Source organism: Chinchilla lanigera, unplaced genomic scaffold (genome assembly GCF_000276665.1).
Source record: "Chinchilla lanigera isolate Chin_1 unplaced genomic scaffold, ChiLan1.0 scaffold00086, whole genome shotgun sequence".
NCBI lineage: Eukaryota > Metazoa > Chordata > Mammalia > Rodentia > Chinchillidae > Chinchilla > Chinchilla lanigera.
The window spans coordinates 1,972,173-1,984,135 of record NW_004955487.1 but is presented as its reverse complement, the minus strand read 5'-3'; the positions used below and the strand labels follow the sequence as shown (position 1 = coordinate 1,984,135).

Genomic DNA, 11,963 nt, shown 5'->3' with positions numbered 1-11,963 from the left:
CGCCCCTGGCCCCGCGCCCCGGTGAGCCCCGCGCCGTGGACCCTCGCGGGCTCCGTGGGTTCCCGGCGTGGGGGAGGGGCCGCAGCCTCAGCCTGCGGGGCTCCCGGGAAGGTGTCTCCAAAAGTTTGGCGTCTGTCTTTTCTTTGGAAAGAATAAAAGAAGATGTACACTGAACAGCGGCGTCGTGCAAGGTCAGCGTTGGGTAAGGCAGGTGACCAGAGCCCGGGGGCACCCGCTTTGGAAAAGGGCCTGGCCCCCTCTAGAAGGAGCTCCTGCGTGCATCTTGAATTGCAGGGGTTCCGGGGAGGAAGGCTTTCTGGGAGTGGGGCCTGCTAGAAGGGTTAGGGTCAATCCCATCGAGGGAGGCCAGAAGAGAGTTTAGCCAGATGTCTGCAGGACTGGGGATTGAACCTGGAGCCTTCTGGCTGAGCTACACCTCCAACCCTTTTTGTTTTTTATTTTTATCTTGAGATAGGATCTAGCTAAGTGGTTAAGTTTTTCCAGGCAGGATTTCAAATGGTCCTCCTGACTCAGCCTGCAGGCGCTAGGCGTCTAGGCCGTGCACTAGACCCAATGAGAGGTGTGTGTTTATAAATATAAACAAAGCTCAGGCCTAGGGAAGGTGGTTTAGGAAGGCCAGGGAAGGGAGGGGAAAGAGGCAGGGGACGTGCTTTGGGGGGACACTAAAGGCAGTAGTAGTCCAGGATGTAGGGGCAGCACGGCCTCAGGTGTGTGCCAGGTGGTCCTCCCAGTGGCTTTGAAGAACAATGATTTGATGATCGAATCTTCTCCAGTGCCAGGGCTGTTGGGCTCCTCTGATGTCTTCCTCAGTTTTGTTTTTATTACTTTTTAAAGAGTGCGAAAGAAACGGGGCTAGAAAAGTCAGCCCGGGATAAAGCTTCAATCTGGAATTCCAGGCCAGGTCCTTGGGCTGGGCTCTGGCAGGAGGAGCCCACGATGATGGCCCGGGAGGAAAAGAGGGGTTAGCCCAGGAACTACAGTGTGGTGAGAGGCCCGGAGCACTGTAGGCTTTAGAGCTGGGCCCTGCCCACCACCCGCCTCCTGAGCAAGGGGGCTTTCAGCTCAGTGCTTGCCCTAGGCCCCAGTGGCTGAAGGTGGGTGAGCCCGGAGGAATCTGAATGGATGGACGATTTCCAGACTTCATATAATGTGGTTCTGCAGCTTCTGTCTGTAAAGATGCCCTGATTCTAAGGTCAGTGCCCCACAAGGAGAACTCCTGAAGGGCAGATGTAAATACACAGTGGGGGTTCCAGAAACAGGAAGAACTCCCTCCAGTCTGTGGACTGGGCATCTCCTAAGGGCTGTGGAGCCCTCGTTTTGCTGCCTTAGGAGCCTTGTTTGCAGAAACTTCCTTCACTGCAGAACGTGTGGAGGTCATTGTGGCCTGGGACTTTGAAAAGTCCTCATAGCCAGGTGTGGCGCTGCACACCTGTCCCCCCAGCACTCTGGGAGGCTGAGGCAGGAGGATGGCAAGTTGGGACCCAGACCAGGTAACTCAGTGACTTAACAAGACAACCTTAAAAATAAAAGTAAATGGGGAGCTGAGGATGTATGAAGGCCCTGGTTTAATCCTCAGGGCAGAAAAGAAAGAAAGGAAGAAAGCAGAGGGGAAGGGAGGAGAAGGCCTCCGTCCTGGAAGAAAGCGTCCGCTGGCACCAGCCACACAGGACGATGGCTGGCTGGGTCTGTGTGTTGGGTTCTATTCTGTGCTCCTTTCTCCCCCACTCTGCTGCAGTACAGTGCGGTACTTTGCTCCTCTGAGCCTAGTGGGCCATGGCCCCCTGGGGGTATTGTCCCCAGCGGGGGCATCAGCACAACAACCTCCCCTGCCTTCCTGGCTCTGAGGTTCCCGCAGCCCTGGCCTGTTCTCAGGAGAATGTGCCACCCTGTTACCTTTGCATCCTTGGTTGCTCTGAGACCGAGGAACTCAGTCAAGGTCCCTTTCCTCCAAGGCTGGAGAGTCATTTGAGGTGACATCTCCGGGAACAGCTCCTTCTTCTTCTACTTCCGCCGAGCTGATACCCATGGATACTTTCCCTTAATTAGCTGGAGAAATTAAAAGGAAGCCACTCCTGGGGGGCCACTGGATCCGCAAGCCTCCCCTGCCCAGCTCTCTGAGCGTGGGCGAATGTCTTTCACTTCTCTGGGCAGGCCCGTTGCTTTAGGGTCACCCTGAGGTGTTGCCCTACACATTTCCTTGGATCCAGAAATAAGATTATGCTGCCTGCTTGGTGTTTTTCTGGGGAATCAATACTGCAGGCCGACTCACCTGAGGCAACCATTCGCAAGCACTTTTGCATGCTTGTTTTTGCATGCTTGCAAGATAGATTTTTGACTCAGTTTTCCACTTCCCTCCAAGGCAGTAAGTTGAGAAGTGAGGCTTTCAGGGGTGTGCAGGAGTCTCCGTGCTTCTTCGTGCTGTGAATCTAAAGCCTGGACTGGAGTGTACTTCCTGGCCAGTGCACAGAACCGGGAGATGGATGGACTTCCGGGGAGCGAGTGTACAAGCTGATATAAAGAAAACTCAGTTCCTGGAGTGCCTGAAGAAGCATGTCAGCGGTATTCGATCATCTGCTTCATGCTTGACCCTGGATGCGGAGGAGACAGGAGTTAATATTCATTAAGCGTTGGCCAAGCGCCAGCCCTGAGCTCTAGTTTTTTGCGTGGAGCATGGATACAAGGAGGCAGGCTAGGTGTAGAGCAGAGATGTTGGCCAGCATCTCACATGTGCTCAATATCAAAGCCTGCCTTTAAACTCAGGCCCGCAGAAGTGATCTGTTGCATGACCTCAAAGAGGTTAAAGTCTGGGAATGGCAAAGAGAGTCATTGAGGGACTGTTGTAGCAGCAGGTCAGGGTAGCAGCAGAGGTGCACAGAGAAAGGGGGGACCAAGGGTGCACAAGTAGTCGGCTTGGATAGTGAGGGGTCTGCTGGGTGGGACTGGAAGGGTGAGTCAGAGTTAGCCAGGCAAACTAGAAGGTCAGGATCACATTCAGGGCCAGAAAGCAGCAAGAAACAATCTAGGGTGGACCAGAAACTGAGGCAACACAGGGACTAAGCTCACCTGGTGTGACAGTGACATGTTCTGGGATGACTGCTTGTCCCTAGAGCTCTGCAAATCACGATTCCCTGTGTAGCACAATTGCTTTCATTTTTTTCTGTCTCTTTTTTGTTTGTTTGTTTGTTTTTCCGGTACCAGGAATCGAACTCACAACCTTGCTCTTGCCAGGCAGGCGCTGTGCCGCTAAGCTAAATCCCCAGCCCCCAATTTTTTCTGTCTTGTACAAGTGCCCATTAATGAATTTTACAAGTATTTCCTCCCTTTCCCCTCCTTATCTTCTCATTTCTATTCGGTGGAGGAGCAAGTTCAGGGAAAGATCAGTGATTATAGGCAGCAGCCTGTGTGGTTGCAACCCATTGTTCTGCTCAAAGTGGCTGAGAAAGCTGTGGGGTATAGTAGCCTCTGCCTGGGATTGGGAACCTCCGAGCTGGATGTCACACACCTCTTACACAACTGTGACTTTAAATTGAAATGTCAGCTGCACTGGCTTGGGAACCACTCAAGGGATTAACAGAACACATTTCCAGGTGTTTCTGGTGGTCTTGGAGGGGTGATGGAGTCTGTATCTGGTTGCTGCCCTTTTCCCTCTGGCACTGTTCCACTGCTGTGCCCCCTGGCTCCCATGAACTGAGCAGCTCTGATCCCCCATGTCCCTCTGCCATGATGCTCCTGCCGTGGATCAGCTGACCATGGACTGAACCCCTGAAACCTTGAGCGGAATTACACCTCTCCTCTGAGGTGTGGATTTTGGGTATTTTGTCTCAGCAGTGGAAAAGTGACCAGCACAGCCTGTTTTCCTCGTGGCTATAGCATCACCAGCATGGGTGACTGCCGAGACCAACCCTCCTGATGCTGGCACTCTGCAGATGAGAAACAGAGGCACCCAGGGTGGAAGGCACAGGGTTGTAGATGTTCCAGCTGTCCCTTGGCTGAGGCTCACATGCTTCCTGCTCTTCTCAGATGGGAGAAAATCATTCTCTACCAGGTGCTACCGTAGCAACCTTTTTTTCCAGAACCTCTAATTGCATGTATCTAATCTAATTTTAGTGATTTATGTAACTCCTATTTTCTGTACTAAATTAGGAGCTCTGCGAAGGTAGGAACTTATTCATCACCACATTCCTTTTGCACACCATGGTGCCTCTGAATGAACTTTTGTTAAGTGATGGAATACTTGATTGAAGGGCAGTCGAGCAGGTTGTCATTGAAGACATGAATTCCAGGTTGGAATTCTGTGCTTCAGCATGATTGGAGTCCATTGGGCCATGAAGTTTTTCTCTCTGATAAGGCAGGCCACTGAAGAACCCTGCAACACTGGGTGGGCACCTTCGCTTGGTTTGAAAGTGACAATGACCAAAAGCTGCATCGGTGGCCCAGAATGTGGAGTGGAATCCTGAGCATGCACCGTGGCTGTGTAGACACGAGATGGGTCCATTCTGGCCTTTTGTGGCGTTGGTGCTGGGGTCCTGTACCCTGAGGGGTGAGGGGTGAGATGTAGTCCTCACCAGGAATGACCAGTATCTAGCAGAGAGGGCCACATGGCGTGGCAGGTTGGGACAGGTGCCAGCACTGTGGGAGGGACTTCCGGGCCTGAAGCGGGTGGCTGGGTTTGGAAGAGGCGGAGGCGGAGAGGGGGAAGTTCAGCCTGATGTGAGTGGTGTGTTTGGTTTCCAGGGTGCCCAGGGGAGATGGAGCTGGCTGGTGAACCCCCGCAGTGGCAGGCACAGGGGGTGTGGGTCTTCCTGATGAGAGGCTGCGATGCCTTCTCCGGAGAGCTCCAGTTGGGCTTTTGCGTTCGCCTTTAAGAAGCCGGTTATGGCAGCTCTTGGCCTCTGCCCCTCTGGTTCCCTTCATCTGTTTTCTGAGGCTCTGGGTTCTGCTTTGGTCTGTGCACCTTGAGCACAGGAGAGGGCGTGTTTCCCCCGGGACCTGGTGTGCGGAAGTGTGCGCATTCACAGAGACCCTGGGACCCGATCCTTTGACACGATCTGGAGCGTAAAGAAGAACCAGTCCCCTGGGTTAATTTTTCCCACCAGCCTCAACGCCCAGGTACCTCTGGATGGGACCACTAGAGTGTGACTTCTCAGGCAGCAGGACAGAAGGAGCTTCCAGCAGGCATGGGTGCTGGCACAGGGCCTTGGGGGTTCCTTGGCTGACTTAGCTGGCTCTGTGCACCCGGTCTCTCCTGTCCTTCACGTCCTCACGGGCATGTGACCTGCAGGGCGATGCTTGGGGCCGGATGCTGTAGGAATGGGGAAGGAAAAGTATCCTGCTCCATTGCCCTCTGGGCCCTCGGAGCCCATCTGCTTCCTGGGGTGCCTGCTGCTCGGCGTGGTCTTGCTGAGGGAAATCCCCATGACTTCCCTCTGTCGTCATGCACAGGGCAGAAGCAGCTGGGCAGCCATGTAGGGAGCATCTGTTTCTTCATCACATTATGTTCACCGTGGGGAGGTCGTCCATCATGAGGAGGTGGTACATTGATGCACTGCATCTTCATCCTTTGCGCTTTATCGAACATTGGATTAAATAACCCTTAGTTATGGCAGGCTGATCATCCCGCAGTCTCTCAAGCAAGTGGATGGGGAAGGCTTAAGTAAATGAGACAATGGAAATGATTTCAGAGCTCCAGGAGGGACTAACTCTCCTACAGCTTCGATAGTCTCTAAGTTTAGCCAGACTTTTCTGGGCAGCCTGTATTTATTTTGTTTACAAACAAAGGAGGAGGATACTCAAGAAAAGGCGGGAATCTGGGCAGGACTTTTTAAAGTAATACATTATGTTAATTTAGGAGAACTATGTTATCTCTAGGAAGGCCTTCACAGCAAGAGATGCCTACAGCTACAGTCTGCTTTAAGTTAACTGGGGTTGGAGCCGGACATCCTCAGCTATGGCTTTATCTTGTCCTTTGAGGAGTCACAGCTTTACAGGTAAATATAGGCCTCAGGTTGACCAGGGACTCACAGAGGTTTACTTACTATGAGTCCACCGCCCATCTTCAGACAATGTGCCTAAGCTTCAGACAGCTCACAAGTAAACAGCTCACAAGTAAAAAATGCCAGTTGGTGAGTATTAAATCCTGCTCAGAGCCTCTTCGTAGTGGTCTCCAACAGCACTTCTTCCTCTCTCCCAGTCCTCAGATCCCCTTTTCAGCTCTGCAAAGTCTGCTTCTCTCATCTTCTATCATCCATCTTGCATTTTGGTCTTTAAATTATGTGTAGTTCAGCTTGCTCCTGTGAGAGAAGCCATGCATTGTTTAACCTTCTGCATTTGATTTATTTCATATAGCATGGTGGTCTCCGGGGGCCTCCATTTTTCTCCAAGGGACTCTTCCCTTTTTGATGTCTGAGTCGTACTCCATTGTGTATATATGCACCACTTTTTCTTTTTCTGTTCATCTGTTGATTGAGTTCCTTTAAATCCTGGCAGAAAAGCAGGCAGGGAACTCGGAATGCATGAACAGCATAAGCCACAGGTAAGAGGCGCGTACAGAGTCTCAAATCCAGGTGCATCTGCCCCGTTCCTCGTGGCTGATTCCTCTTTCTCTGCCTTTGTGCTGCTGCTGCTCCTGTTAAGGACCACAGCTACGTGGAGTGGAGTCCCCTAGTGAGGTCCCTATACCGATCGCATTTTCACGAACACCCAGGGGACACACACATAGGTGCCCTGTGTCTCATTTGGGGACACAATTCAACCATCAGCACATGCAGCACACGTGGTGCTGGGTAGCACTGTGTGTGTGTCTGTCAGTGTGTGCCTGGCCTGCCAGGGGACACATGTTGGTAAGGATCACGTTGGCCGATGTCTGCTTCCTCGGTGAGCAGCATGGAAGGTGGGCAGCCTAGGGCTCTTGTGACGTCTGGGTTCCTCCTTCTGTCATGGAGCAGGGGAGGAGGAGGGGCTTGCAAACCGGATGCAGTGCAGAGAACATGTCCCGGAAGCCAGGTCCCTTCCTGTCTTACCCCGTGGTGCACTCACCTAGATGGCTGGTTTGGGTTTATTTTCATGCACTTGGCACAGGCCGCAGGGTAGTGAGCGGCTGGAGGTCAGTTGAGGACCGAAGAGCTGGGAGGACATGGGTGAGGGATGGGGCTGGGCAGACAGCTCTGGAGGGGCGAGCAGTGTCGCATGGGCAGTGCCTCTGGTGTCCTGGAGAAGCTGGGCACGCAGGCTCAGGGCTGACAGTGCTGGTACAGACCCATGACGAGTGTCTCCCCCAAGGACATGGATTTCTGCAGGCTGAGGTATGCAAGTTCTTATCTGTTAATGGTTTAATCACACTGGTGACGCCTTCTCCTTTGGCCCTGGACTCTGCTGCATTAACTGTGACCTTGTTTTCTGTCTGTCCCTAGCTGCGGGCAGTAGGGCCAGCTTTCCTAAGGGGGAGCAGCGTGGCTGTGCCTGGCGAGGGGACCAGGGAAGTCTTGTGTCCTGAGCTAAAAGACAGGGGAAAGGAGTGCTCCCTCTCCCACCCTCTCTCTGGCACTGGGATTGAGCTACACAGGGTTTTTGCACTGAGCTCCATCCCCAGCCCTTTCATAAAATTTTTAAATTTTGAGACAAGGTCTCACTAAGTTGCCCAAGCTGGACTGTAACTTGAGATCCTCTTGACTCAGCCTCTCAGAGTCCTGCTATGACCGATGCATGCCAAGGCACCCATCTTTGGGGCTGCTTTCTCTAGGCTGCAGAACCATTGCCTTGGGCTTGGGAGACACTGAGCACTGACAGCTGGAGGGCGCTGGTGGCCCTTGAGGCGGGCTGTCCAGAGTGGAGTCAAAAATGTGGTGAATACTGCTGCTGAGTGCCATCTAGCAGGAAGGCACTCCCCTAAAAACACAACCCTGTGTCCTCATCCATGTTAGTCACCATGTGACTTCTGGATGCTCTGTGAAGTCACAATGACCACGAAAGGGAAACCTTTTGAATCCGTTCAGGACATCAAGGCAGCCAAGACAGCACAACAAAGGCACTCAGGAAGGAGCACTCCAGAGCTGCTGCAGAAAGTGTCAAGGACGATGGGATGAGAGTGTGCAAAGTGAGGGGAGGATTCTGGGGGAATTCCTGGCAATCTGCATTTACTGGAACAATTTGTCAGTGAAAAAACCAGACCTTCGCCATACTTCTCTTTACACGCAGACCCCCGTCCCCTTTCATCAGGTTAATTGCTGCATGCTTTCTGGTTTTTCTTTGTTCTACCCATGCCCCTCTCTCAGCTGCCATACAGGGAGCTGCTCCTTGGGGTCCCCTGGCCGTCCACAGTCAAGCCAAGTGGCCCGCCGGGTCCTGGCCATCCGGGTGCCTGATGGAGGTGTGTGTGGTGGGGCTGGCCCTCACCTGAATCTCCCCTCCGTCCTGCCTCTGCCTCCCTGACCCAGCCTGTGTGCAGCTCCTTACCAGCTCCTGGGTGACTCCACTGTCCCCACACACCTCTGTGATGATGCTCGTGTCTCTGCTTTCATGGCTGCCCGTGTTCTTTCATGTGTCTCCGTAGCTTGCGGCTCTCTTTTTTGTCCTTCTTTTTTTTTTGTCTTTTTGAGACAGGGTCTCGCTATGCAGTTCAGGCTGGCCTAGAGCTCACTTCGTAGCCCAGGCTGGTCTCGAACTCCCAACAATCCTCCTGCCTCAGCCTCCTGAGTGCTGGAATTATAGGTGTGTGCTGCCTTGACCGGCTTTTTGCTTGTGCCTTTCCCTGACCTGGTGCTCCTGTGCCCCGCTGGGGCCCTGGGCCTCCCCTCTGAGCTGCACCCTGGCCTGGATGGTTGAAAACCAGCTCTCCTCTTCCTACCCCTTCCCATGGGCCCAGTGTGGCCCCTTTGGGCCCCAGTGCCACCCCTGCCCCAGCATCTCTGGCACTAGGGAGTGATGTGGATGAGCCCAGCATCCCTCCTCCTCCTGGCACTGCACCAAAGTGTGTGAGGTCTGCTGCGTGGAATATTTTCAAAACCTGGAAATAAATATCAGCTCCAGCGTACTAATGGAAAGAAACTTGAGAATACATGTTAATGCGTGTGTTTTATTCTGTCAGCAAAATATATCTATCGTTGAGTCAACAAAATTCAAGACACAGTTCAATGGAAATGACATTTCATTTACCCTGATATGAGTTCCGTTCTTTTCTTTCCTTTTCTTTGCCCTTCCCCTTCTTTATTTCATATGGGGATTTGAGCCCAAAGCCTTCACACTAAACTACATCCCAGCCCTCTAATTATTTTCTTTTTCTGAGACAGGGTCTTGCTAATTCACTGAGTTGCCCAGGCTGGGCACAAACATGAGATCCTCCTGCCTCAGCCTCCCAGAGTGCTGGGATTACAAGTGTGTGCTGCCACATCTGTCTGAGGGTGATTTTTAATGGTTGGCCTGAAACCAGGTAAGACTTTGGGAATGTGGTACATCCTAAATTGAACATTGTCTGCTCTCCAGATGTCCTTGACCTTGGATATGAGCCCCATCTTCAAGGGTTGTGGCTCCCACTTCTAGGGTGAAGGAAAGCTGGCTGAGCTCCCAGAGCAGGGGAGGAAGTGTGTTACATGCATTTCTGAATTTCAGGCATGGGACTTGGTGTGTTAAACTGCAATGTGAACTCAGTACTGAACTTAGTATATTTAAAAAAAAATAATAATAAAGGGCATTGAGATTATGCCCGAAGGTTCATCTTTTCTTGAAATACCATCCTCGGCTGTTTTTCAGAGCCACTCTCATCTCTGAATTTCCCCAGATGAGCTCCTAATAACAGTAATCCTTTGGAGTCAGACGGGGTGGTACAGCCCTATCCCAGCATTCTGGGAGGCTGAGGCAGGAGGATCACAAGTTTGAACCCAGCCTGGGCAACTTTGAGATGTAGCAAGATTCTGTCTCAAAATAAAAATAAAAAGGGCTGGGGACGTAGCTCAGTGCAAAAGTCCCGGGTTCCATCCCCAGTATTGCAAAATAAATAAATAAATAAAAGAAGATCCTCGAATGCCGGCCATGGTACGCACCATTGTAATCCCAGCACTCGGGAGTTTAAGGCAGGAGGATCGCCACAAATTCGAGGCCAGCCTGGGCTACATGGCAAGACCCTGTCTTAGATAATAATACCAATGCTGCTGCTGCTACTACTACTAATGATAGTCCTTTGGCTGTTCCCACACTGGTAATTTGTTGATTTGACTTTGCATTCAAATCTTCCTTGGGTTAACTCTAGTGTGCTGTCCGCCCTGTTTGTGTAAAGCAGCCGGGCTACAATGTAACCACTTACGTGATAATAAACACCTGGGGAGATCGGATACAAGGTTTGTTGTAAATAGGAAATTATTATTACCTAAAACTTTTTAAAAAGAGAAATGCACTAAAGGGAACATTTCCTTGCATGAGGCAGTGGCCGTGCGGGAGGAAGTGGTGTAAATCAGGCTTGCTTAAGCAGGAGGAATGAATTCCTAGACCTACCCCGGGCAAAGTGTGGCTTAAGGGTACGTGCATTATTTTTCCTTGCAGTGAACCGATTACCGCAGATGGTTAGAGTTTGGGCAGTCCAGTTCCAGGAAATGATGTAAACGTGGAGAAAAATAAAATGTTTTATGCATACATGCTTCTCTTAATATTTTTGTGATTTTTTTTTTTTTTTTTTTGGTAAATAATATCCCCAAATGAAAAACATCTAACTATAGTTAAGAAAATATAATGCTCTAATTAGATAAGATCTCTGGAAATTGTGGTCTTGGGAAGATGTTTATTGTATATGACTAAGTGAAAATAATTACGAGGCAGAATTACATGAGCGATGTGATTTGCACATACGGAAAATACGCTGAGGAAAAGAATCTGAGTTCTTAAGGATTGCGACTTTTTTCTGACTTTGACTTTTTTTCTTTTTTCGTGGTTTTATATTTGGCCCTGTGCATCTGCAGATTCATCCAACCATGGATGGAAATTACTCGGGGTCTGGGGGAAGGGTTTGAAATTTTTCAGGGCCGAGAGGAGGCTTCCTCTGTTTGGAGTGTGTGCAGATTTTTTTCTTGTGATTCAGTTACAACACAGCTGTTGACATGGCATTTACACAGTATTAGGTGTTATAAATAATAGGTGGTTAAAAGCATGTAGAAAATGTTCATCGGTTATATGCAAATATATTACACAATAATATAGATAACTTTATAGAAGGGGCTTGAGCACCTGTGCATTTTGATATCTGTGCAGCCGGAACCCTTCCTGGCCTGATACTGATTGACGACTCTATTTCATTTCATAGAAGAATGTGTTATTTTAGTTTTTAAAATGTCTAATGTAAATTCTGACCTCCCACAACACATACAAATTGTAGTATAAGCAACAGATATATGTTCAGTAAATTAGCCCTATGCTTTAAGGGCGTGCTTCTCTGCAGTGGCTTGAAGCGAAATGCATAGTGAGGAAGGACTGTCCAGGTGGTGAGCACAGGAGCCCGGGCATCAGCACCGCTGCAAAGAGCAGGAAGGTGTGAAGCCTCGGAAAGATGGGCTCTGGGAACCGGAAGGAGCAGGAGCCACACAAACGTTCAGATCTCATCTTGAACACTCTTTCTTGGCTGAATCTGAGATTGCTCTTGCTGCTGGGATGGGGGCGCATGAATGCAATCCCAGCACTTGAGGGGCTGATGCAGAAAGATCACTGCAAGTTTTTTTTTTCCTTTTTGAGACAGGGTCTCTCTATGCAGTTCAGGCTGGCCTTGAGCTCACTTTGTAGCCCAGGCTGGTCTCGAACTCACAAGGATCCTCCTGTCTCAGCTTTCCGAGTGCTGGGATTATAGGCGCATGCCACCATACCTGGCAGAAATAAACTCATATATATATATATAACTGATCTTTAACAAGGGCATTAAGACTACATGACTAGGAAAGAAGAGTGTTTTCAATCAATAATGTAGGATA

General features: G+C 50.5%; 1 protein-coding gene across 3 annotated transcripts in view; it reads left to right on the top strand.

Annotated features, from left to right (window-relative positions):
- Rnf144a (ring finger protein 144A) overlaps positions 1-11,963 on the top strand; it is a 101,381-nt gene that overhangs the window by 1,424 nt on the left and 87,994 nt on the right. Inside the window, exon 1 of one of the 3 annotated variants that reach the window (XM_005404353.2) lies at positions 169-191. The exons of 1 other annotated variant lie outside the window; for it this stretch is intronic. Coding sequence is in view for 1 of the 2 variants with exons in the window: in XM_005404351.2 (XP_005404408.1) it covers positions 9,427-9,445 (19 nt within the window). In the remaining variant the exon portion in view is untranslated. Of the gene's footprint in view, positions 1-168; positions 192-9,350; positions 9,446-11,963 lie in introns of those variants that run through there. One more of the 3 variants, XM_005404351.2, reaches the window with a different exon arrangement.